At 44.9% G+C, this 27,888-nt stretch overlaps 2 protein-coding genes across 2 annotated transcripts; both read right to left on the bottom strand.

Annotated features, from left to right (window-relative positions):
* Positions 1-196: 196 nt before the first annotated feature.
* fnbp1a (formin binding protein 1a) lies at positions 197-15,371 on the bottom strand (the record flags this gene model as incomplete). Its single annotated transcript, XM_079731051.1, has 18 exons — positions 197-225; positions 2,230-2,388; positions 2,814-2,950; positions 3,318-3,472; positions 3,628-3,760; positions 6,137-6,246; positions 6,387-6,401; positions 6,777-6,968; positions 7,340-7,528; positions 8,546-8,692; positions 9,388-9,516; positions 9,751-9,765; positions 10,333-10,431; positions 10,840-10,902; positions 12,057-12,204; positions 13,072-13,128; positions 14,136-14,251; positions 15,204-15,371. 18 exons carry the CDS (start codon positions 15,369-15,371, stop codon positions 197-199), a joined length of 2,061 nt encoding a protein of 686 aa, XP_079587177.1.
* Positions 15,372-21,722: 6,351 nt separating this feature from the next.
* On the bottom strand, positions 21,723-26,655 carry med27 (mediator complex subunit 27; the record flags this gene model as incomplete). Its single annotated transcript, XM_079744288.1, has 8 exons — positions 21,723-21,995; positions 22,306-22,383; positions 22,569-22,610; positions 22,754-22,861; positions 23,824-23,917; positions 24,475-24,605; positions 26,095-26,239; positions 26,453-26,655. The coding sequence occupies 8 exons, from the start codon at positions 26,653-26,655 to the stop codon at positions 21,861-21,863; spliced, it is 936 nt and encodes a 311-aa protein (XP_079600414.1). The 3' UTR covers positions 21,723-21,860.
* Between the last annotated feature and the right edge of the window lie 1,233 nt (positions 26,656-27,888).

Raw genomic sequence — 27,888 nt, 5'->3', positions numbered from 1 at the left:
TTTGTCTGAATTCGACATCCAAACATTGGCAATCTGCGTAAGGAATTCTTGAAACAATGTGTGTATTAATGTCCATGAAACTTTTTTTTTTTTTACCAGAACTCCTCCATTCTCTCATTCTTTACGAATCACTTCCTGTTGTGGTTAAGTCATCCTCTCTCCACAGCTCCGCCTACTGGTCACTACCAGTCTAGCACTAGACTAGCCGACTAGCCTGCTCGAAGCCTACAAAATAAACACACAGACAGGCGGCCAGACAGGCAGGGCAGACAGGCAGAGAGAGACACACACAGACAGACACAGAGACAGGCAGGAAGGACAGCGAGATGGAGTAAAGAGAGAAGGCCGACAAACATTGAGGGACAGAACGACAAAAAAGGGAGGGAGGGGGAGGGGTCAAGCAAAGAGAGAAACAGGCGACAGACGTAGAGATACATGCATAGAGTCATAACAACAGAGAGACAGACAGGTGAATTGAAAGGGTTGGAAGGTAGACAGCATTAGGGCAAGATTACAAGCAAAAAGACAGAGACAGAGAAAGAGAGAGACAGAGAGGGACAGAGAGAGAGAGAAACAGAGAGAGAGTGTGAGAGAGAGAGAGAGAGGGAGAGGGGTAAATAAAGTGAAGAAATAAGACAGACAAACAGACAGACAGACAAACAGACAGGCAGGTTAGAAGAGGCAGGCTCAGACAAAAGGTAACATTTCAGCCAATTGAAGCAGCAATTTCCTCCCAGTCTCAAGGTCCTACTGCCCCGCAACTCATTAACAACCCTGTGCCTCAGTTAATGCATACACTACTTTAAATGGTTTAAAAACTGTTTCAGTTTTCAATGCAACATTGACTAAATCATCTTTGACCAATCAAATTGGTCGCATATGGATAATAACCCTAACCCTTTCCAACCTAATGTAGACGACACAACCCTGCTGGGAACTAGGTAGGAACTTAGTGGTCATTACTTAAGTCTGAATATAAACAACTGTAAACATGTTGGTTAGTAGCTAATGGAGGTCATACAAATGCACCTCTGCAGATTAGTAAATTAGTTAATGGAAGGTAGTCTAGAAAAAAAACACTGTAAAAACTAGAATGTTAGTAGTCAGTTTAAGGTCATCTGAATAGAGCATTGTAAACCAGCAGGTTAGTAATGTAAGGTAGTCAGGATAAACCATTAGGTTAGTAGTTATATTGTTTCAGGCTTTGTTATGGTAAGTAGGACATAATATAGGAGTTTGAAACCTGAGGAAAGATGGAGGAGGAGACCTTTGGCTTTGTGACCTCACCTTCCCAGGGGGTTGTGTGTGTGTGTGTGTGTGTGTGTGTGTGTGTGTGTGTGTGTGTGTGTGTGTGCCTAACCAAGATATACAGTACATGTTGCCATTGATTTAGACACTGAGCAGACATTGTTTCGACCAGACATGCACTACAATAAATCTATTTTCTACATATATACAGTATATTCTATGTATATACAGTATATATAGGCCTATACATGAACATATAGGCAAGCAGAGAATAATGCAGCTCTAGAGCACATAGACAGGCAAAGCCACAAAGAGAGGTAAAAAAGAGTAATCGATTGATAGATTTTATAGAGCTTTAAATATAGTATGCATAGACTAGCCCCCAGATATAGAATTAATATCCACAAAACTACCTGAGGAGTAGGCCAATCTGAACACACGCACACATGCACACACACACACACACACACACATAATTGAATGTACAAACAGCAGCGATGAGTGGTTCCATTCACACTGAAAGACACACAGACACAGACACATACACACACACACACACAGCGTTAAGAACACTGTGTTGACATTCAGAGGTGCTGGTTAAACGGCCGAGAGTCAGCTAGTTTTGAATGACATCTTGTGGAGGTCAGAGGTCAACGAGTGGCCAGTACCACTCCACAGGCCGGTCGTCTAAAAGGTTGCGCATTTTCAATTAGGAACTTGTTTTCTCGTTCAGAAGGCCTTCAGAAGGCCAGGGTTCATCTTGAGGACTGAGGGTCCACTTGTTTCATACAGGCAAAATCATGGAGCTCACCGTTGCTATGGCGATCATGGTATTACGACCCCCCCCTCCTGTGAGTTGTGTTTATAAAGGTATGTGTGTGTGGTGTGTGTTCTGTTGACCCGTGCTGGTGGTGGCAGCTGCGGCTGTGGTGTGGTGCGGTGTTCAGTGAGTGTAGGTCAGTTAGATGTAAGTCATGGCACCTTTAGCGTTGCTATCCAGGAAGACTTTAATGTAGGAGGTGGGCACATATCCCTCCTCGTCCTGGTCCCGCCTCACTCGGGTCCAGCCGTCCCCCTTGTCCTCCTCCACCACCGACAGCAGCTCGCCCTCCACCATGGAGATGGTGCCCTCGTTCTGACCTGCGTCACACAAACACGTCCCGGTCAAGTGGTCGAGTGTCGGTAGTTGAGTTGACATTGTCAACTCGATTCTTCAACCGAGTCGATTCGATTTGTATCAGCCTTAATCGCACATCGTCTCTAAGGGCTTCAAGACTAACTATTATTAATTATATAACAACCCTTAACCCCCTATGCCCTTTAAACTGATAAATTTCAGAGGAAATGAACCGATGAAAATAAAGGAAAAAGGGCCTTTAATATCAAGAAAGTAACCTTGAGGAGTAACACAGAAAGAGAGACCCTTCTTTCCTGGAAAGGTTTGGAGTGCAATCCCACAATGCTAAGCTACAAGCGCTAGCATCCGCAGCAGAATTAGGGGAGGCAGCAGCGCGTCTGTGGGGGGGGGGGGGGGGGGGGGTCTGGCATCTGTGACAGAGGAGTACCTTGGAAGGGGTAGAGGGCCTTGCAGGTGCCTATACTGGGCAAGGGCTCATCTTCATCAAAGTCATCGTCAAATTCTGAACTGCGAGACTTCAAATGGAGCTCCGCGGTGTTGTCCTCTGTGTAGCTGCCGTCGGGACTAGAAACACAACGCAACACGCAACACAACACAACGGATGAGAAGACATGATGCAGACAGACAGGGACAATATTTCCGGAGCTCGAAGTCTCACAATATAATTCAACACAGAGCTGCGGAAATCATCTGGTCGGATGGCAACCGGGGTTGCCAGGTTAAATGCAAAAACCATGGATCTACAAATTCCTTAACTTTTCATTTAATATTACAGCTCATTTGTGTTTACAGAAGGCTGGACAGCTGAGTGAAAAATCAGACAGCTGGTGCTCATACAGTCAGTACTCTATTGTAGAACTAGTGAAATGGTGTTAGAAAGCTAGCAAAGACATAGATAGTGAACATAGTAGATAGCTGTGGAGGGACATGCCTCTCTCGGCTGGAAGGACCCTGGTGGTTGAGGTTCTCCAGGTGACCCAGGCTGCTGCTGCCTGGCGTTGTGGCCTGGGACTCAAACCCACAACCTCCACTCTGACGCCTGCCGCCGTGATCTAGCAGCCTGCTCTCCGTCTCCTGCAACCATCCCTGTGGGGGCACACACAAACACACACACACACACACACCAAAACACATACCCCACAGACACATACACCCCAACACACACACAAGCCCATAAAAACAGACATTCAGTAAAAGTAGATGACTGAAGGTGTGATAATATCTACAGGTCCTGTCCAGACCTGATGTCTGTGCAGCTCCTTCTGCAGGCGGTCCAGCCTCTGACTGGCCTCCTCGATCTGGGAGTCCAGGCTGCTGGCGTCGCCCATCTCAGGGCTCCTCTGGTACACCTCCCGCAGCTTAGCCAGAGCATCTCTGCAACACGCACAAACACACAAACGCAAGGGCTGTGGTAAGCGCAGGTTTAATGATGGGGTTGAGAAGTGGTTTAAAAGGACAGGATCTAAAACATCAAAAACCGAAACATGTCACATCTAACAAATGTCCTTTCAGGAAAATGTCAAAAGTATGTAAAGATAAATCTTAAAGTCAGCTAATAAACTGATTGTAGGTGTGTGGTTTGTATCCACGCCTCCATTCAAGCTACCCCTTCGCCATAACTTGAGTAACTGGTGCACGTTAGGTGGTCACTCACTGAGATTAAAGGAGAATTTCACCGGTGGAGACATGAATCTGTATTGAAAGTGGGTCATATATTTAGTCGAATAGTAACATAAATTTCAATTTTTGTGCCTCCTTGACCGAGAAAAGGCAGACAGTGACTTTTGAAGACGAAGACGACAACTCCCACAATGCCAATCAGCATTCACTCCCTGAGGGACGTAACATAACAGCCAATCAGCATTCACTCAGTGAGGGACGTAACATAACAGCCAATCAGCATTCACTCAGTGAGGGACGTAACATAACAGCCAATCAGCATTCACACCCTGAGGGACGTAACATAACAACCAATCAGCGTTCACTCCCTGCAGTCCAGCGTGAACAGCAGCATGGAGGGGAAGTGATTGTTGCCGTTTGCACTCCGTTTCTCCCGGAGCTCTATATCTAAATAATATTATATAATATATAGGTATCTATATAATATAATATAATATATAATATCACAGCCAAAAGCTGTCTGTGCCTCCCGATGACATTATGAATTAAAGACTGCGTCGGGTTCTTGGACGTCTCTGGTACTTCCACAACATGTAAAGACTCGTAGTGGGGGTTATCTCGGAGTCCTTCACAGGTTCGGGTAGGCTACCCAACGGGTGACCCACACAATTTGGAAGAAACGGGAAAATTAATGTATTGTGTGTCGGACACGGGTGCTAGTCGGGTCGGACGCCTGAGCAGCGTGGGTCTGTCACGGGTTTTGTGATTTAGGGCGAGACTTCTCCGTTGCTGGATATGTTATATGAGGAGTCCACTAAAACCGTCAACAGTGGATGATGTGCTTTTTTTGCACAGCAAACTAAAGCACCAGGCCAAACACCAGATAGTGTAATTCCAAAGCGTTCCATCTAATGTGTCTAATTTTCCTTCGGGTGTGGGTCGGGCATCGGTATAAATTTATAGCGGGTCTGGTTGGCTGCGGAATGTAATTCTCGGGCGGGTGCGGGATTGCAAAATAAGACCTGTGTATTGATTCTCGGCCATGGTGGCGAAGGGTTTGAGGGAAGAAACGTTGGTTTTGACTCTCTGAAGTCCAGATTGAACTGCAACTTCAGATTGATGTGGAAGGACCGACGTCGTTTCTTCATAATATCATCTCAAACGACTACTTTGGGTTCTCCGATGTCTCTGGTTCTTCCACTTCCACGTCAATCTGAAGAAGACTGAACCATGATATGGAGGAGAAAGGGATTGTTGCCCGCGATTGTCTCCCGCCGGAGCCCCTCTGCCCGCTGCCCGCTGCCCGCTGTCCGCCGCCGCAAGGCACCACCGCCCCCTGGAGGCGCACACAGCTTTTGGCCGTGATATTATGTATAATATTATTATAGATGTCTATATATTATATTATATCATTTAGATATAGAGCTCCAGATCTCCCGCCGGAGCTCCCGGAGTATTCTAGAATATATTATAGAACACGGCCAAAAGCTGTGTGCGCCGGATGATATTATGAATAAACGACTGCGTCTCTGGTACAACATCATTGCTTCTTGAGCGCTCATGTGATCTACCCGTCACACCGGTCAGACTGTAACGTCAAAATCCATACCATAGCGCAAACTCACACCGGTGTACTCTCTATACCATTTATAGCATACCCCCCTAAGTCCCACCCACTGGCACTGATCTGTAATAGGTCTGTAGCGTCAGTGGGTCACAACCCCTAGGCAGGTTTGAAAACGAGGAGTGCTTTTAGTTAGTTAGAGCCCCCCCCCCCCAACACTTCCTGCTTTAAATGACACAAAAAACGTAATTTTGCGTAATTTAAAGCAGGAAGTGTTAGAGGTAGATACAGATTTCTCCCGTCTCAGTGGAAAATGATGGAATGATGCAAGACCATTCAAAAATATGACTGGGTTTCTAACGATACAAAGCTTAATGCAAATGGGTGAAGTTTCCCTTTAAGTAAGATTGCATTTGATTTCATGGAACATCAATTTGTGATGCTTAAAAAAGTGATGTTTTTTCACGCCTTGATAACACTTAAAAAGACCTTTATAACTAGAAGTAAATGATGCATTTCTGCTAACCATCCAGAGTGGTGAGCAGGGGGATGGATCACTTAGGTACCTCTGTTCTCTCTCTCTCTGGACCTCCACACCGATGCTGCTGATCCTGTTCTGGAGTTTCTTACGCCTCAGTTCTGCAGGGAGGTGACTGAAGTCTTCTGAGCCAGAGCCCTTTAGATAAACAACACGAAAACACACACACAAACACACACGCACAAAGATATATGTATTTTATTAATCCCAGATAGAAATTGACAGAGGCACTGTCTTATATAACAATAAAAATACCAGACAGGGAAATCCTTACTTACCAGTTTGAGTGACAGCTGCAGGCATGAAAGGAAAGTTAAAAAAAGTTAAAATCAGGAACATTTCAGGAAAAATCAGGAAATTTTTTATGTATATTGTGTTGAGCCTCTTTCATTAATTTGCGAGTGTTTTGAGTTTGTAGGTTTACTGTTTTATTGTGTGTATATTTTTACGTTATGTTTTCTTTTGTCTGTTTGTGATGTGCTCCGAGAAGGGCAAGTTGGGAGAGGATTTTGTCATATATCACAATACTTCTAATGGCATCATCCCCTCAAGGATTAGGAGGCAAACATGGACTAAGGAACATTGTTCTTTGCATGGCCATCTCACATCACGCGGGCACGATGTGAAGGGAGAGAGCGTGCGTAAACACTGAAGACCGAGACGCTCACCCCTCTCTTCAGGCTGCGAAGACACTGTTTTCGGGTTCTGGAGCCGGAGCTCATGAGGTCGTTGAGTCGCTGCGTTATTGGTTCCCGGGCGGAAGGAGGCGGGGACTGTGGGCTGCTGGTTTCGCCCCCTGGGGATGGGGAGGTGGGTGGAGGAGGTGGTGGCTGATGTGGGGAGGAGAGAAGGCTCATCAGCTGGAGGGAAGAGGGGTGTGTGTTACAGGAGGAAAGGGGCGAGACGAGAGAGATAGAAAGAGAGAGAGAGAGAGAGGTAGAGCGAGAGAGAGAGAGAGGTAGGTAGGTAGAGCGAGCAAGAGAGAGAGAGAAAGAAAGAGAGAGCGAGAGCGCAAGGGTGAGAAAGAGAGGGAGTGCGACCGAGTGAGAGCCAGAGAGTGGAAAAAACAAAGTGGGTGTGGAAGAGGAGGAACAAGAGCGAAGAAGACAGAGGGCAAGTTAAGAGAAAACAGAGAGAGGGGGAGGACAGGTCAACAGCAGCGACAGCCAACGGAGACTCATGATCCATCCAGGATCCATCCATCATCACTTGACGTTTCTCCCGCCTCTACCTTGTTCTTGCGGATGAAGGGCCAGAGTCTTCCTCGGCTGTTACGCCTTGTGTGTCTCTGCTCGGCTCGGTTGTCAAGGTAACTGGACTCGGAGATGCTTCGCCTCATGGGGGCGCTGTGGTCCTCAAACTCCACGTCTCCCGGAGGCTCGAAGCCAGTCTTGAACACCTCCACCACCTGCTGGCTGTCCTGGGACACACAGACAGACGGACAGACACAGTGTTAGAACCGATGACCTGCTGGCTCTCCTGGCACACACAGACAGACTGACAGACACAGTGTTAGAACCAATGACCTGCTGGCTGTCCTGGCACACACAGACAGACAGACAGGCACAGTGTTAGAACCAATGACCTGCTGACTGACACACAGACAGACACAGTGTTAGAACAAATTACCTGCTGGCTGCCCTGACACACACACACTCTCACGCACACACACACACACACACACACACACAAACACACACACACAAACACACACACACACAGTGTTAGAACTAATGACCTGATGGCTGTCCCGACACACAGAAAGCCTGACAGACAGACAGACGGACACAGTGTTAGAACCAATGACCTGCTGGCTGACACACAGACAGACAGACACAGTGTTAGAACCAATGACCTGCTGGCTGTCCTGACACACAGACAGACGGTCACTGTGTTAGAACCGATGACCTGCTGGCTGACAGACAGTCACACAGACACACACAGTGTTAGAGCTAATGACCTGCTGGCTGGCTGGCAGACAGTCACACAGACACAAACAGTGTTAGAACCAATGACCTGCTGGCGGTCCTGGTACAAACACACAGACACAGGCTGACAGACGGAGTGTTAAACCAATGACCTGTAGATCATAAACTCATAGACACAGTTGGTGGCTCAGGGAGGATCGGGATCCCTGAGACAGGAGCCCACGGCTTCTCGCTCTCTGTTGTTGACTTTTTAGACGTAGAAGCAGCTTCATTATCGGAACCCAAACGTTTCACAACGGGAGTAGCCGTGTTATTCGCTATGTCACATGGAGGGTCATCCAAGTCCCGATTACAAGAGGACGTTGATTGGCTCGGGGAAAACTGAAGCGACCGGCTCCAGCTCCTGAACCCCAGAGTTGTTCCTCAAAGTGGGGTCTGGGAGCAGGCAGGCGTGTGTGTGTGTGTGTGTGCTTCTGGGTCAGGGCAGAGGAGCAGGAGCCTGGACTCACCACCCGGGACTGGATGCTCTCCGCAGCGTGCGTCATCCCGTCCAGACATCTGCTGATGATGGGCAACACCTTATGCTCCACCTCCGCCAGCGAGCGCATTGACTCCCCCAGTCGGTCTATCCTCCTCTCCTCCATGTCTTGGATACGCTGCACACGCCAGACACATGCACACACACGCAAGCACACACACACACACACACACACACACACACACACACACACACACACGCACACACACATGCGCGCACTCACAAACCAACACATACAAACACACACATAAACACACACAGGCACATACGCAGGCACACACACGGACACAAAAAATATATATGTCAGCGTGGGGTGTTGCTAGTGGTGTATAAGTGGTACTAGTAGTAGTATTTACCTGGTATATAACTGGTACCAGTGTTTGGTAGTGTGGGTACTAAAAAGATTTACATGGTATAAAACTGTTACCAGTGGGTGAAAGGGTTTAACTTGTACCACTAGTGGTACTCATATATATCTGGTATATAAGAGTGGGTGAAAGGTAATGGTACTTACAATAGTATCCTGGTATATGATTGGTAACAAGGTGTGGTAGGGCTGTACTAGTAGCATTGGTATTAGCAGAAGTACACAGTATACCTGGTATATAACTGGTACCAGGTTGTGGTGGTGCTGTACTAGTAATATTGGTATTAGCAGTCGTATATACCTGGTATGTAACTGGTACCAGGTTGTGGTGGTGCTGTACTAGTAATATTGGTATTAGCAGTGGTATACAGTATACCTGGTATATAACTGGTACCAGTGTGTGGTGGTGCTGTACTGGTAATATTGGTATTAGCAATCGTATATACCTGGTATATAACTGGTACCAGTGTGTGGTAGTGCTGTTGCTGGTCCTGGTTGAACTGCTTCAGGCTTGTTGTGTAGTCTTGCTTGGAGTCCTCAGCCGCCTGCTGCTTCTGCTGAGCTGTCTGACGAGCCTGAACCATGGCGCGCGCACACACACACACACACACACACACACACACACACACACACACACACACACCCACACACAAAAACACACACACAAACACACACACTTAAAATACAATTGAAATGATTCTTTATCTGTATTGTTGTTGCTACTAAAATGCACTTTCTCTGGTGGTCCAAGGACACCTGGTTGTGAAGCGCTTTAACATGTGTTATGTTAAGCAGAAGTTTAAATCTACCTTGAGGGAACATCGCTGTGAGATAAAGAGAGAGACAGATCGCGTTAAACACTGACACACACTTATATATATGTATATATATATATATAGATTTGATGGGTTACCAATATGTCATCTATCCACCTGTTTAGCTAACTATCTATCTAACATCAACTAGGTTTCTGCCAAAAAAAAACATTGAAAAGTTTGACGCCAGCGGTCCTATGGGACCAATGGGGATCGCGAAACCCCGGACCAGTGACATCGTCCAGCTTTTCTAATGCTCATGGAAACAGAGTGGATGTGGCAGACTGTGATTTTCCACAACACGTGTATGAAGCTGTACTCTCTTCTAGTCGCAGAACAGGCGGCCTGACGTTTGTCCTTCTCTGGGTACAGCCGCCAACTTCCGATCTGGGGGATTCTGGTTTGTATACCCTGCAGTGGCTGCCTGCACAGCCATCTGTCTGCCTCTCTCTCTTGGCCTATCGGCCTGTCTGTCTATCTGCCTGTCTTTCTGTCTGTCTGTCTGCCTGTCTGTCTGTTTGTCTGCTTCTCTCCCGGTCTGTCTGCCTGCCTGTCTGTCTGACTGTCTGTCTGTACCTTTTCTCCATCTGCTTTGCTGTTGTCCGTATCAATCCTGTCAAAGTTCTGCTGGGCACGCTCCGCCTCTTTACAGTCCCGCTCGAACCGTCGTTTACTCTGAACACAACCACAGCATTCAGATGGGGCGGGTTAGTCGTTAGTTCACAGTACTATTAACACCCACATAACACTTGGGCATTGGTTAAAATCACAACAATACATGAGGCGTTATTAATAAGGACGACAAAACATGACATTTGTTGCTATTAACACCAGTGTTATGTTGTTAGACGAGTTAATAGTCAAGTAAACAAATACAGCAGCTAGATTATGAATTTATTAAAGCTCACGACCGTGCTATGAGCTTTAGTAGCATAGGTATTGACATCTGCAGTCTCAAAACCATTTCAGGTTTCTAAGTGTTGTAACCGGCAGGTTTAACCACCTGCTGGTTACAACAGTATTCCGTGCGCTATGGGAACAGGAGCAGCATGTTTCATGTCAGGGGTCATGACGATCACCCACCGACTCCAGCTGTTTCCACGAGTTCTCGATGTGCTGCTGGGCTCGCCGGCCATCTTGGAAATGCTGTAAAAACAAATAACATCAGTATCCACAATATCAGTTCTGGTGTCAATCTGCTATATTAGACACTGTGACGATATTGGTCAACTATGCTGGTGAGTGACCAGAGATAAGGTAATACAGTAATATTTACTTAACGCATATCACGACTAGCATCTGCAGGTTTGTGCTGTTGGCCACTGGTCACTACTTCAAAATGTCAATCAACTGAGCTGGTCAAAGTAGAGATAAGATTTCTGTAGTTGTACTTTCAGTGTTTAAAACTGAACAGCTCATTATAATGACAGAAACACATTAGCAGTTGGACTTCAACTGGTGTCTGTGATTAAGTTGTTTTTCATTAAATGGGTTTTGTGAGCCTGTGTTTACACGCACGCATGCACCCACACACATGCACACACACACAACACACACACACACACACACACACACACACACACACACACACACACACACACACACACACACACACATACATACAAGTGTGAGCACATGCATGCAAATACACACACACACAGACATACACGCACACACAACGATAATCCCATGCACGCCATCACACACACACTTCCCCCTCTTTAATTCAGGCCACTGACTGCAAACAAAAGAATGTTTTCGTCTTTGTGTGTGTGTGTGTGTGTGTGTGTGTGTGTGTGTGTGTGTGTGTGTGTGTGTGTGTGTGTGTGTGTGTGTGTGTGCGTGTTTAGTGACCTGAAACAATGTTCTAGTTGGACTAGAAGTAGAGTAGTGATTAAGACTGTTTCTATGTGTATCCGCCATAGATAGTATGTGTCAAATTATTCTGTTGAAATTCTGCTCTTTCTGAATCTGTGTGTGTGTGCGATTTTGTGTGTGTGTGTCTTTGCATGTGTGGTAGCGTTTGTGGTAGTGTGTAATCTGTGTTTAAATTATAAATTTGTTTACATATATAATTGTTTTATTTAGCTATTTTTACAGTTTTTTTCACAGACCCTTGTTCTGTAAATGTTATACTTCTTTGAACATGCACATGTGTGTTGTCTTGTGTTCTCTCCCATGTCTCAATGCACTGTTACCATAAAGCCAATGCTAAATCATTGTATTGAACCGAAAGGAACACCCATCAAGCCTGTATTGGAGCACACCTATGCACGCAGGCCCATGTGTGCGTGTCTTACTGATTTCCTCTCGGTCTTCAGGTCCTGCGTGTAGCGCACCAGCTCGCTGACGATGTAGGCGTGCAGGTTCTGGGCCAGCGCCTCGCGGTGGCTGGCGTAGTCGTTGAGCTCCCTCAGCGTGGACCCGAACGAGCGGCACCAGGAGTACCTGCAGGGAGCCAGTCCGTCACTGCCACGCCCCGCCCCTCACCCCACCAACCCCGTCAGCTCGTTGGGTCGTCTGGGGCCGGAGGGCTCCTAGCCCCCCCAAGAACCTGAAGGCCTTGTATTGTTGGGGGGCCAGAGCCTTCTGCAGCGTCAACCCCAAACTCTGTAAGACCCCCCTCGACCCCCCCATACTTCTCAGAGACTTTAGCAGCCTCGCCTCTACGTACACCTGCTCATTCTCTGGTCCTCTGTCCAGTCTGTCGGTCTGTCTGTCCGTTTAGTGTGCTTAAAAGTCGGAAATGGAATTTTGTCTTTTATTTCTCCTTCTCTGTAAAGCGTCCTTGAGTGTGAGAAAAGCGACATCTAAACACAACCCTAATCATGCTAGAGCTCTATGTACAACATCCTGCACACCGGTGACAATATCATAGCAGGTTGTGACTGGCTTTTATCACTTTATTTATTCAGGACTAAACGACTATGGACTGTGAATATTCAGTAAGTTGAGTTTTTACAATATTTTGCTCAATGATTTTTAGTGGTGGCAAAGAGAGATTGGAACCCAGAACCTTTGGGTTGGAATACTATTAGCAGTAGGTGTTTAAGCGAACGCTCACCGGACAAGACATGAATCTCTACGTTGCGTATAGAAATACAAATAGGAAGGTTAGATTTTAGAGTCTTGTTCTGTGTTTCATAAAATGGGTTTAGAGCCACGCTGGAAGTCATAGTCAATACAGTGAGTGCTCCCTCTAAAGACAACACTTGCCAAGTAGTAGACTGTGGGCGGGCGGTGTGGCCAGCGAGCGAACCCCTTGGGCAGAAGCATCAGAGCGGCCAACAGGGCTGACAGAAATGGCCGACTAACCTGCTTTCTTCTTCTTCCTTGCAGTTCTTCTTGGCTTGATACTTCTTAGAAAGATTCCTACCGAGAGAGAGACAGAGAGAGAGAGAGAGAGAGAGAGAGAGAAAGAGAGAGAGAGAGAGACAGAGAGAGAGAGAGAGAGAAAGAGAGAGAGAGGGAGAGGGAGAGAGAGAGACAGAGACAGAGAGTGAAAGTGAGAGAAACAGAGACAGAGACAGAGAGAGAAAGAGGGTGAGTGAGACAGAGAGAGAGAGTGCATGAGCTCCACATACCATAATAACATATCTATTCGCCTTTTCTGATTTCTGCAGTGGGCGAATACAGAGACAAACAGAAACAGAGTTGGGGGTAAACTACATTTCCCTGCCAAAGACAAGCACAATGCGTTGTCATGGGGATAAACTGCCATTCAATCATGTTGATTCAGATTACTTAATCCAAACTGATGTTGTATTTTCTGTAGTTCCCTGTTCCTTCTGTGAACATGGAACTACAAGTGGCTTCAAAAGAAGCCACTTGTAGTTGTGTAAACATGAGAGGCCAGTGGCTTCAAAAGAAGCCACTGGCCTCTCATATATACACAACCACAGTTCTGACATCCGTGGTGTTTTTGTCTGACCACCAAGGTTGGTCATTGTCATTAACCTCAAACTGTACCGCAAGTAAAGACTTTAGCTTACAGTGTAATTAAAGTACAGTACTGTAGTAACAAGCAATTCAACAGGCTAACAGCCGGCACTTCAAATGGGATAACGTTGTGGAGCAGTTATCACTTTAGTTACATGCTGCTCTGTCACCCTAATACATATGAAGCACATGTCGGGGCATGTGGTTACGTTGGTTATTACATGGTACTTTAATGTGTAATTGCACTGCAAAAGGACTATAATGCAGATCTGAGGTGTAACCAAAAAATCGAATGCAAATACGTTCCAGGAAATTGTGAAAACTGCATTATGGTGTTTAAAGGGGCGGCAAACGCATGGTGTATCACATAGGGTCTCATGGATGGGCCTGGGTCAGGCATGGCGTTGGAGTTCACCTCAACGGTGGTTGTTTGCTCCTACCTGATTTGTTTGGCGTAGCTGAGTTCAATATCGGCCCTTTCCTTCACAAACTTGGTGTAGCGCTCCAGGAAATCAATGCCCCAACTGGTGTGTTTCTCCAGGTTCTCAAACTGGTCCTTAAACAGCAACACAGGGAAAACAAATGAGCGTCCCTCAGGAAACACGAGCAACACAACATGCTAATATCCTTTAGGGACATACCACCAGAGACACTGAGCCATTTGGATTATAATCACAGCATGTTGCTATTTTCAAAATCTACTTCTTTTTAATATATGTATATATTATATATATTTTTACATTATTTACTACCAATGCACCATAAAATGGCCATCTCTAGCTCCACCTCTCTTTACGTCCTGCAGGTTAATCATAGAAGACTGCAGGGATTAAGTCGTTCGTTGTCAGATTATAAAGCAGGCTATTATGCAAATGAAATACCATTCCATTAAATCCATCCCCCATCCCTTCTACACACACACAAATTACAGAGAGAGAGACAGACAGAGAGCCATATACAACAAAAGACAGTCCTATACCTAATCTATGCATCAGGCCATTTAATGACAGAGCCTGCTGTCTGCGTGAGTGTATAGTACTCAAAAGCACATTTGACCAATTCATACGATTGTTCTGGGGGTAAAATGCAATATGCGGTTTATCCCAGCGGTTCTTCCTGGACGCAGCTGTTGGTCTCAGGCGCACCGGGACGTTCTCCTGCAGGCTGCCTCTGCGCGCCACCCATATTGGAGCCATCATGGCAGAGAGGTGCGATAGCGGCCGTCTGCCGTGTTGCTATGGCAGGTGCACGCCAGCACGCGCACGTCTGGATGCGGCCAGCAGGACTGACTAATACTTGCGCAAAGAAATGAAACATGCACGCGTTCAAACAATGCATCGTTAGCCACCCAAGCGTTAATTCCACACGAGCAGCGGTTGCATCGTAGAACAACGAGCCATGCGAGGGGGGAGTGGGGTGGGGGGGCCTTGACCGCTAGACGGATGCTGCTCGGTATAGCGGTGGGGCTGCTGCAGCGGCAGCAGCACATCACGGGACGGACAACCTACCCACAGCTCGGTCCCCCAGCTGCAGCTCACGGCTCCGGGGCGCCTCGTACCGGTGGCTGTCCTGCGGGTCGTCGACTGCATGGTGTCCATCCTGGGATCGGAATCGATGATGAAATGACTCCGCGTGAGCTGCTCTCTGCAGCCCGCGTCCTCTTTGAGCGAGTGCATGCTGATCTGTCTCGCGCCGATTCGCCGGGGCTCGCGGTTGTTCTGTATACGCAATACGCGCCCGGTGACACAGCCACGGGACGTGGTCGCGCGCCTCCCCGGAGAACGCTCTGCCGGTGGCCTCTCTGCGCGCTTCTGTGCGTGTGCGTGCGTGTGTGTGTGGGGCGGGGTTGGAAGGAGGGCAGTATAGATATAAAGGACATTAACGACCTCCGTGGTCAGCGAAATTGAAATTCTAAGAGTAGGTGGTGCAGGCACAAATATTCATCACAGGAAACATTTAAGGAGGAATCGTGATAACACAGACAGAACAAAGAATTGCATTGCGGGATGGTGGGAGTTGTATTTAATGATGGAGTTAGTCACTTAAGTGGGGTACTATTAGAGTAGGCTACAGTACAAAAAAGCAAGAAAATATTGATATCAAATCTTAGATATGTAATCAGATTACTCGTGTTATTTAGGTTCTTAATATATAAGTAAATATTATATAATATATAAATATATAAGTATTGTCGTCTTGTTGGGAAATGTATTGTTTGTAAATAATCTCCCTTTATACGACTCAGAGCTCATAATTCATTAAGACTGCAGTTCCGGCATTTACTCTAGGTAAACACTAGGAGTCAGCGTTGGCTTTGTCTACATTAGATGAATGGCTTGTGAACGTTGAATGAAATGTTTCAAAATGGACATTTCATATTTCTATGCAGCGACGACAAATTGAATATAATACTGTGCCTTGTTTATGTAAACATCTCCTGCACCAACATAATAATCAATCCCTACCAGATGAGTGTTCTGAGTGACAAAACATTTCTATAAACCAAAAGAAGAGAAATGCACTATTGGATTGTTTACAAATGATTCTGGGATCCTGTCCCATTATAATCCAGGACAGTCTTAGAATACATATAAAGCCATAGTCAACAGAATATGGCAAAATAATAAACTCTCAAAGCAGTCGAACAGCTTTATTAAATAATATGAATGACTTTAAAAATGTCATTCTTTTGGATTCACTTCCACATGGGTCACCATCTACTCTAGCTCTCTCCTTCCCCTTCTCCTGAGCGGCCATCTTCTGTCTTTTGGGGTTCCTTGGCTCCTGATAGGAAGAGACAGAAAAACAAAGGTTTGAATACATTTTTGAAGTAACACACACACACACACACACACACACACACACACACACACACACACACACACACCTTAGTTTAGACTCCAGTTCGGTTGCCAACTTGTGGCCCTGGTCCCTGGTCATGTGGCTTTGCATCAGCCAATCAGCATGGACTTCGTCAGGAGGACACAGCTAGCACACACAACACCACATCATCATTGAGCGCAGTGTAAACAATCCTTTACATAACCTTGCAGTCCACTGCCATAGCATCCACCGTATGGTGCATGGTTTTAGATATTGAAATATGTATATGCAAAACATGTATTGCAACAAAAGAAAACATGATGAAACCCATGAACATAAAATGATAGAACATGTTGAGGGTGGTTTAAGCAGCCTCACCAGTCACGATGCAGGTTGATTGGACTGCACAGCTGGGATGCATTCAGTTAACAATGCATGCAGGTTAAACCAGCCATCCCTGCACACACACACTCAGAAGAGCACTGACATGTCAGTAGACACCAGCTGCCGTTAACCTGTCCAATCATCCACTCCCTGAGGAGGCCTGATGAGAGGGGCGTGTGGCGGGAACCAGGCACGGGGGGGTGGCTTTCGGGACTGAAGCCCCGAATCTCACTTCAAAAGCCCCGGGTCTTTTTTAAGCTTTTGAAGTTAACACAACCCTTACACCATGTTCCCTATACATTACATTAAGCCTTATTACTGGGCAAATAATTGCCAACAACAAAAACCTTAATGGTCCCATGGCATGCCACCAGGTGTGGTGCATGGTTTTAGATATTGAAATATGTATATGCAAAACATGTATTGCAACAAAAGAAAACATGATGAAACCCATGAACATAAAATGATAGAACATGTTGAGGGTGGTTTAAGCAGCCTCACCAGTCACGATGCAGGTTGATTGGACTGCACAGCTGGGATGCATTCGGTTAACAATGCATGCAGGTTAAACCAGCCATCCCTGCACACACACACTCAGAAGAGCACTGACATGTCAGTAGACACCAGCTGCCGTTAACCTGTCCAATCATCCACTCCCTGAGGAGGCCTGATGAGAGGGGCGTGTGGCGGGAACCAGGCACGGGGGGGTGGCTTTCGGGACTGAAGCCCCGAATCTCACTTCAAAAGCCCCGGGTCTTTTTTAAGCTTTTGAAGTTAACACAACCCTTACACCATGTTCCCTATACATTACATTAAGCCTTATTACTGGGCAAATAATTGCCAACAACAAAAACCTTAATGGTCCCATGGCATGCCACCAGGTGTGGTGTGATTAGCCGCTACAAGCCGTTTTGGAAATCTTCCCCTTATGACATCACAGGTGGGCGTGTTCCCCTAGATGTTTGACGAATAGATGAGCAACGTTTGCTACAGTCCACTGGGTAGGCTGGTAGACTGATCTATCCAGCACACATCAAGGTGGACACGCCCACATGTGATGTCATAAGGGGCAGATTTCCAAAACGGCTTGTACCGGCTAATCATGCCTGGTGGCATGCCATGGGACCTTTAAATTTCCCTCAGACGATTTGAACACAAGAAAAATAGAATTCCGCCAACAGATACATTCTAAACAATGGTCTCCATTCTTGACATTGCATTGCCATCTAGTGGAAAAAACATCCAATAGCATGGATAATACTTTGCTACAAAATCATGGGCCTATTGTTGGCTAAGCACAGTGGGCATACCATTTCTAAAATACAAAAAAGCAAACAAACAATCCATCTCTGCAATCCAATCATATCGCTGCGTTGTCTCTGTAGAGAGCGCAGCAACACCTCTATCCAAGAGAAAGCGAAATCCGAGAGCTGCTGATCATGTGAGAGAAGGTTATGCAATCGCATTAAACAAAGACCTTGAAAGATGGTTCGATATACGAGAGAGACGCAGATGAACTTTTCTTTACGAGGCTTTTGTCGGGATAAACAACAAGTGGTCAGCAAAATAAAGAATATGTTGGCGTTTTTGCACTTGTAAATGGTTATCGCGTTTGTAGCCTACACTCAGAAGTGAACTCATTTTTGCATGCGGGTCTTCATTCATAAAAAGATAAAAACATTCGGGAGTATGCAAATTATTCTAAAGAGGTATTGACTCGGTCCGCAGCCCCGCCTTCTCCAGTGAACCAAGAAAGCCTGCTCCATGACAAACGGGGGATTTGACCCCTTGGTTTTACACAGAAGACTTGCGATAAGACGGTGAAATCGGCGGGCGTGCCAAGCTGCGACCAAACCGGCTTGGCAGTGTAAAAAGGCCTATACATCATCCTGCCCAACAATATGGGCCGGATCTAGACCAAGCTCTCCTAATCGGGTCAGCAATAGCCGTGTGTCAATGCCCAGCCTCTGCGTTTGAATGATAAATGAATGGAATGTTGCATTTTTAATGTTTACACCAAAGATTCTAGACTAGAAAGTGCGGCCAATCAATGAAACCTTATGCGGATTCAGATAGTCGGCTCTCTTTGCTGGGCAAAGCATGTTTCAGAAATCAGCACATTAAGATAAATGTAGGCTAGTTGTTACACAAGCTATTTTTGATTTTTGTAATATGGAATTATTTCAGGGGGGGAAATGCCATGAAAAAAATGTACGCATGTGCGTTCAGGATTAGGACTGATATGGCATGTCGGCCTAATCAATTCTTTGGCATTCATATTATTGTAGTCTATTCTTTTCGTAGGCTACTCTGCTGTTGGCCTTGATGGGGAGATATTTTAACCCCATTTTCCTGCGACATTCCTGAGTCCCCCCTCAAACAGAGCCCATTTCAGCACCGTGTCAGTGGACAGTTACAATCCTACGAACGTCTTTAGTGCAGTGCACGCGTGTTCCTGTTAATAGGAGTTTCAGGAAACACTCCAAAGAAATTCACATGGTTCGCAAGATCAATGTGAGAATGATCTTACGAGCGTGGTTCGTTACCGGGAAACGGGGCCGAGGAGTCCGCAAACGGCAACAACCCCTTATCCTCCATGATGTGGTTCAGTCTGACAGCTCATTGGTCAATGGGCAGCAGCTCATTTGCATTAAAGCTACAGACACCAGAAACAGCCGTTCTGAAGGGACTGAAACAGGGTTTTTTTTTTCTTCCTAAAAGCCATTTCCAGCAAACAGCTTCAAAAACATGTTTTCTGGAACTCAAATACTATGTTTACTTGTTGGGAAAACACCATAATATGTCTCCTTTAAAGATAAAGACTGAGCATTTTAAAATTGCATTACCGAAGCCTTCATTGGTTTAGAATGAGCCAAAGACCCAGTGGAAAACAAACCAATTATTAATGAGGCAGAACATTTCACTGCTATTTTTTTAGTTCCCTGAACAAAAAAAACAAACATGCATTGTATTGATAGGTGTGTGAGTTTGAGTGAGAGAAACACCTGGATATCAGGCCTGTGGACTGAAATCTGCTTGATGGTCTGCAGGTAGGCCACCGTCATCTCCAGCACCGTTACCATGTCAACACGACCGCCGGGGATTGTGGGTAGAAGCTGCCGTAGTCTGCTGCAGCTCTGGGTGATGCGTTTCCTGTCATGGTAATTCAAATAAACTCTAGTGTGTGGCCAAACAATGCACTCATCAGCGTCCACCATGTGGCTAATCAGTGCCTGGTTTGCTAGTGAATCCCGGTAATGGCTGCCTAAAGAGTCTACACACACCCTCATCCAAGCCCCTAACTCTGCAGTATTCACATTAAACCTGAGATGGCTCATTTAGGAAAATGTTATGTAGCCGACATCATGCTTGGAGCAAGTGTCAAATACATGTTGTACATTAGACGGTTGGGAGCATTGTGTTTAAATACCTGCGGTGTCTCTCCAGGATAACGCAGCCCCTGTGGGTGTTTTTCAACACCTGCCGATGTTCAATCTTCATGTTCTTCTGAAACTCATTCAGACCTTCCTCTTCCTCCCTCTCTTGTTGTACTGGGGTGGGCCCAAGAGGAATCGGATCCCTAGTGGACATGGCGGGCCTCTCAGGTGTGCTGCTACCACCAGGGGATGAGAGGCTGACGGTGGTGGTGGTGTCAGGAGCCACACACAGCTCTTTGGGTCCTAGTTCCTCCGTATGAAGAAGAGCCATCCTGGGTCTGAGTCCTGGCTGGTTTCACTGTGAGAGACTGACGTCACCCTTTCGCAGATTGCAGTTAATTATACTATTTTCACAGAGGCCTTGTCGTAGGACACACAAAGGTGTCTCTCATAACACTGATTATGGGTGTTACTTTGATGTAAAAGGGCACGGTTAGTAGCTCAAACTAGTGGAGATGACACTACCTGTGCCCTAGAATATTAAAGTAGCAGATAATAATCAGGCTTACGAGAGACACCTGTGTGTGTGTGTGTGTGTGTGTCCTCCAACTCCTATGTGAAAAGGGTGTGTTGTATTTGACCTCTCCCCCCTCATAACAAAATCACACATGCATAGTCACTGTGCGCTCCTTTACTCTTGAAAGCCTCGAAATGACTGTTTACAAATTATTTTATGGAGCTGTCATAGCAATAGATTTAGAAAGCAGTAGAAAGACCATTGGTCCTACAAACTTGACCACAATTTAGAAACAGCAGGTGGTTCAGAGAACCAGGGTTGGTCCATACCAGACAGCATTAAAGAAAAAGCCACAGCATTTTATGGACCCTTTTCATGTAAACAATAGGTAGACTGCGTTATTTTATTGGATTATTCATTTTTATTCCAATAAATTCCACTGTCCAAAATCCCAAGAGAAAATAGTATCACCTGCATGGAGTGCGGTTGCTGCTGCAAATCTGCCTGACCCTCCAAATTTAGTAGGTGTAGGTGATTGATTTCCCAATGTCTTAAACATAAACCAAAATAAAGATAGATTCAACTTAACAGGCAGGACATTTGTGCTTCAATGAAATAGAGTTCTTAAAGGTGGTTGAGTTATCTTGTTAATTCAGAAGAACTGAGCAGATTTATTTTGTGCCATCAACACCTCAGAAATCTTGAGTTTTTTGTAATTATATCGTTAATTCATTAAAACAAGCTGAAATTATTTTCGCAAGAGATTTCATTACGCTTCCATAGGTTGTTACATATAAATGATAGACAAAGTCAGCTGCTTAATATGGCAGTTTAGTAGCCAGGACTCTGTGCTTATTAGAGCTTACATCACAGAACAATGTTTGTAGATGTTCAAAGGAGACTAAAGGTATTTGGGAAGTGTGTCTTTATTAAAAAAAAAAAAAAAAAAGGTCTCCAACAGTAAAAAAAAAATATATATATATATATAGATGTCCGAGTCTGTCAGACTGTCCGTCTCTCTGTTTGTGTCGCTGTCTGGTCGTATACTGCCGCATGGCCACTGTCTACATGCGGCACGTATCGTGAAATGCCTCCAGGGTCCTAAAGTCTCTCCATGTTGGAGGCAGTCCGTCCTGCAGGAAACGGCCACAGCGCTGACATGGGGACTGGAAGAGCTTGATGTAGCTCCGCAGCCACGTCTGGGAGGGACAGAGAAAACAGGAGCTCAGCATCTCATAATAACAAAGCCAGTCCCCTCGTTGGATTTCCACAGTGGGCAGACAGAGACACAGAAACGGAGTGGGGGTTCATCTACATTTCCCTGCAAGAGACAAACACAATTGGTCGTCATGGCGATAACCCAACATTCAACATTCACAGTCAATGTTGAGAGAGAAGGAAGGACCACATCATTAACATAGATGGACTCTACTGTAGAATGAACCGCCCCGCCAAGTCGTACGCCGTTCACCAGAGATAACGGTCGTAAATGCGTGTTAATTGACTCACCATGAAGGAGCGAACCACCACGTCAGGCATCTGGGGCAGCTGATAGTGGAGGAGGGCCGTAGTGGCGTGGTCCGTCACCTAACAACCAGACAACAGTCAGTTTCCCTTTCAAAGAAACGGTAGCACACCCTGTATCTTTGCACATTATATAGACAAAACAGCCAAACAGTTTGTTTAAATGAGAAATTCAGAGATGTGTTCATAATTCAAACAAAAGCATGTACACTTTTTTTTCCGATGTCACCAATAGGATGTGTCTGTACCTTTTGGAAGACTTGGTACTGGGATTTACCCCAGATGTCCAGCTGAGAAGCGAAGGGGGGGAAGGGGGGGTTATAAATGTGACATTACAGCCTACCTAGTACCTACAACAATCTCGGTCTACAATGTTGCCCCTAGAGCTCATGGTTCTCACTTATTCCTTCATAATGCAGAGGAGCCATCTCACCTTTCCGTCTTCTGAGTAGATGTTCTCATTGAACCCTCTGACGATGGTTCGATCGATGAACAGAGATCTCATGACGACGATGGCCTTCAGGACCTTCCCCAAGCTAACCTGGAACACACAAAGAAATGTTGTTTAGTGATGCGGAGGAGTGTACCGTTCCTGTTCTAGGATTAAACACCAAACCAGGTTTAGCTCCCTCCTCCCCTTAGACATCCTGCTGTGTGTTTCTGGCTTTTCAGACAAAGGGTAGCATCAAATCTGCCACCCTCGTGCCAACTCTTGTTCCCCACGAAATGCTGCAATCATTTAGTTGCTTGTCGTCAACACGGTCACATTTTTAAAAAGGTGCAGTAAACCCAATCCTTGTTTTAAATTTTTTTTAACGAATCTATGTAAAATAAGACCATAATGTAGAAAAAACAGGAGTCAAGTCCTATGTTAGTTTGTGAACATTCGACTCTGCTTGGAGCGTAATTGCCATTCTCTTCGTGGTTTGGATTGGTTTTGCCTTTTACTAGACTCTAGACTCTTATAGTATATATACACTAAAGAGTATAACAGCTACGGTTGCGCATTTCATATACAACATCCCTCATCATACACAATGTACTTGCCTAAAGAAATAGTATCACCAAGTAGTAGGGGGTCGTAAACATGGGGATAACCAGTCCCCCCCTCCTTTCTAGGTATCTTAGCCCAAAACATTTTCTTCTAATGTTTTGGGCTAAGATACCGGTTTCAGCACTAAGTGTTTGAATTAGTGCTGAAACCGTGGATTTTCACTTATACTTTAATGTTTACCGTTTATTCTGGTATGGTGAATTCATTGTTATTAATAATTTTTGGCTAAAATAAATCTAGAATCAGAATTAGTAACTACAATATTCCGGTTGGGTGGTTGACTCATTGCTATGGTTATCCGAGAGAAATAATCCTTGATTTTCTTTGTTCCATCTAAAAAGCCCTTCAGTACGGGCGGTTGGGCTGGAGTTTGTGGTGGCCCTGTCTGATTAGATGGTGGCCCTGTCTGAGCCCGTGGTTTGCTATACTCGTGGTGGTCATCATCTTACCAGGAGAACAGCCGAGGTCCCGTTAGGTCTGAACAGTTCTATGCTCATGTCTGGAAACATCCTGCCTATCCGGGTGATCACATCATCCACATACCTGGAAACAAGGCACAGACATTCATACTAGTGCTGGGCAAGTTAACGCGTTAATTACGCGTTAAACCAATCTTATTTTAACGGGGTAAATACAAATTGACGCACACTCTTATTTTTTATATTTTCTTTGATTTTGAAATGTTTTGTTCACAGAATGTCAACATTCATATCAGAAATCATTTATGTTTTAGTTCCACTTACTTTACTTTCAATTACTCTTGCAGTAAGTGAATGCCTGATTACAATTGCAGTCAGTGACAGCCTGTTTACAACTCCCAAATCTTTGGTGTTCTGTAAATTTCATATTCAACCCACACTGAGTGAGTCAATACTTGGTCTAGTTTTTGCTTATTAAGTACATTTAGTATGAATGATAATGTGTCACTCCATTTTTATTTCCAATAATCTCATTTAACTTCAATAGGAGTGGATCATTTATACGCATTTAAAAGTATTCACGTTGATGAAGTTTTTATATTCACGTTTATGAAGTAAATATTCATTACCAATAAAAAATATATAACCATCCTCCTCCCTCACTGGTATTGTCCAACTTACTGGGGATGCGGTACCAGCGTGCTGGGCTGGACCTTGGGCCGCCTCTTAGCCGATGCCCCCATTTGATTGGCCGATCTCTTGAGTGACTGCTGATTCAACAAATTGGATGCCAGGCCCGCATGATACTGAAGCTAGAAACAATTGAAATCCAAAACATAATTAATATTTGGGAGCAAGGATTACAAGAGGTAGTATTAATATCAACAGGATAACATTGCTGAAAAAAAATTGAAATTTGGACGGGGAACATACAATATCAAAAACTCACCCATATTTAACAATGAGTTTTGGTATTTAGTATATTGCTGTTTTGTACCGTTTCATAATGATGTAGAAATTAATTGGCACAAGATAACTATTTCCAGAGCTTTAAAATAATGATCCATATTCAACATTCTACATCACTAATTTTGGATTGCATGTTGATTCTTAAATTAATGTGTTAGTGCATGCAGGTGCATGCGATAGAAGAGGGTTTTCATTAGGGCTGCTCGATTATGGAAAAAATCATCACGATAATTTTGGTCAATATTGAAATCACAATTATTCAAACGATTATTTATGAGTTTGAAAACATGATGCATTTATTCAGCATTTCTCTCCGAAAAAACACTTTGTAACAGACCTTTGAAATTTCCCCTCATAAAAATACCAAAATAATATACAAATATGCATCCAGCTGTTCTGCCATTTCAATAAACAATTAATGAACAAAAAATAGGACTATAAAAAAAAAAATCTATACAGTATATAATCGTTTCAGCTCGATTATATTAGTTTCGAGATGGTTTGACCCAAACATCGAAAACACTATACAAATTTGATTAATTGCACAGCCCTAGTTTTCAGTACACAAACACGATCCAATAGAGCTTGTTGAAGCAGTTCAAACCCAAATCAAGCGAGTATTAAAAAGCCGATGGACATTCGATAAGGAAATCCTTCTTCTCGTCAGACTAACAATGGGTTTGGCTTCCATTGATGGGCTCAATCCAGGCTACTATTGGAGGAGACAGGCTTTATTCTTCCTATGCGCTGGGACAGGGTATTCAGGCGCTGGTATGAGCAACTCTCTGATTGCCCTCAACAGCTCTTGTTCTGTACGATGAAGCAGCAGCATATCCCACCGGCAGCTGCGTCCCGTTTGAAAAGGCCATTATGTGTCCTGCATCCATCTAGCTGTGAGTGCGTGTGTGTGTGTGTGTGTGTGTTGTTGTGTGCCTGAATGTTAATGTGGAAGGGGGGGGAAGCTATATCATCAACTGAAGAGCTCTTTTGTTAGATCAAAGAAGGGATGATGAAGGATTTGGAGTGAAGAAGAACAGATGAGAAAGAATAACAATATTTGAGCTAAGCCAACTGGCGCTCCAGTTTGGGCTATATCTTTAACTTAGCCCCAAGATGTGAGAGTGACTCACATTGATGCACACATGAAATGACCTAGTGAGCATTCAGCTCACTAGGTTACTTGATTTGAGATCAACAGTTAATGCATGTGTTTGTGTACAAAAAAGCGATACTTCTGATGTACACATGGCTGCCTTACTACACACTTCTCCACTTAGCAATTACGGCATAAATGCAACAACCTGTGTATGGCAGCAGTGAGGGAAATTCTACCTTGTTGGACCATTTGTAGGCCTGGAGGAGCTGGGAATAGAGCGGCGTCTTGTCCTGGACTGGATCTAAACTCAGCAGCCCACTGTTGTGGAGGGGATGCGACTCTGACGGACGTCCAACGAGACCACTTAATCTCTCCAACTCACTATAGGGATACACAGGCAGGTTGACTGTCAGAAATCGAGTCAACCATCCATACAATACATTCATCAGCGACAGTGAAGTGGTATTCGCTTGAAATGGCACTTTTCGTAAAAATAACAACCTACTAATTATCTCACATATTAACTAATATTTTCTTTAATGTCTTCATGTAATTTACTATGAATAATTATTTCGGGAGTTTATACACTCTTACTTGAGGTCTCGGTTCACTGACTGCAGATTGTCCTGGAATTCGGTAATAAAAGCTTTTTCTGTGCCTTCCAATGTCTCCTTATTTTTCATTCCATCCTTCAACGAGTCGAAGACCCTTGTAACGCTAGATCTCAGTGCCTGGATGGCGTTAATGGCCTGAGAGAAAGCCTCCAGATTCACCCCGACGTTCATCACATCCGCCATGTTTACTGGGTGAAGGAAGGTAGTGTCGCTCAGTGATGACGACATAATGCTTGCGGGTCATTGTGAATTGTTATTTATCCCGCTCAGTTAAACGTATTACTTGTATAATAAGTATAGGCCTACTCGATATAAAGAAATTACTACTTAAATCGACCAAGGAAGTGAAGATTTCATTTAAAACCTTGATTATTATTGATATTGGTAGAAGTAGTTGTAGTAGTACTATAGTAGTAGTAATAGTAGTAGTAGCAGTAGTCGTAAAGTAATAATAATTATATTATTTGAAAAGCACTTCAAATTTACACACACACACACAAACACACACACACACACACACACACACACACACACACACACACACACACACACACACACACACACACACAGACTCGGGAGCAGAACAACCCCTCATGGGCCCTCAGGATCTGAGCACATCTGGAACTGCTGCAGGGCCCTTTCATTTCATGTCAGATCTTTGAAAGGAAAGCCCAACCCCCCCCCCCCCCCCCCCCGATTGGACGAGCCTTGAGTAACTTGAAGTGATTTCAGTCGATTGTAGGAAGGTGTGCTCCGCCTCTTCGAACCGTTGGAGAAACTGGTCGAGCCCGGGAGCTTAGTCATCGAGAGACGCAGACACAGAAACCGCTGGGATTATTATTTTAACTATTACTTTCATTATGGCCATGAATTGATCTTGCTTTATTCTATACATAGTTGCACTTGTTTATAGTAGACGTCAAACATTATATTATTATTCTTTAACTGTATTTTTTTTATTGGTCACTTTTATTATTCCAATAACGAGTTTGAAGTTCTTTCAATTCAATTGGTAGGTGAGTGGAGTGACAGAGAGAGAGGGAGAGAGAGAGAGAGAGGGAGACAGAGAGAGCAACGGGGGAGAGAGAGAGAGGAACAGGGGGGGTGGGAGGCAGATAAATAGAGAGAGAGAGAGAGAGAGAGAGAGAGAGAGAGAGAGAGAGAGAGAGAGAGAGAGAGAGAGAGAGAGAGAGAGAGAGAATGGTGAGCGAGAAAAGGAGGCTCAGGGTTTTGATTCCGAGTTTTGACTCATAATAAGAAGAGGCGAGAAGACAAGAGAGGAGAAGAGAGGAGAAGATTGACCGCGTAATCAGCTTAACGAGGAATCATCGCTCAATGGGCCAGCAGCGCCTCTAATCTTTAGTGGAGCGTGATAAGACGCGTGCGACGAGCCGCTCGGTAAGTAAAGCGTTCTTG

The sequence above is a fragment of the Pollachius pollachius genome (genome assembly GCF_949987615.1).
Source record: "Pollachius pollachius genome assembly, chromosome: 1".
Taxonomy (NCBI): domain Eukaryota; kingdom Metazoa; phylum Chordata; class Actinopteri; order Gadiformes; family Gadidae; genus Pollachius; species Pollachius pollachius.
Note: the sequence above shows the minus strand (reverse complement) of the source record. Positions and strands in the feature narration are given on the sequence as shown.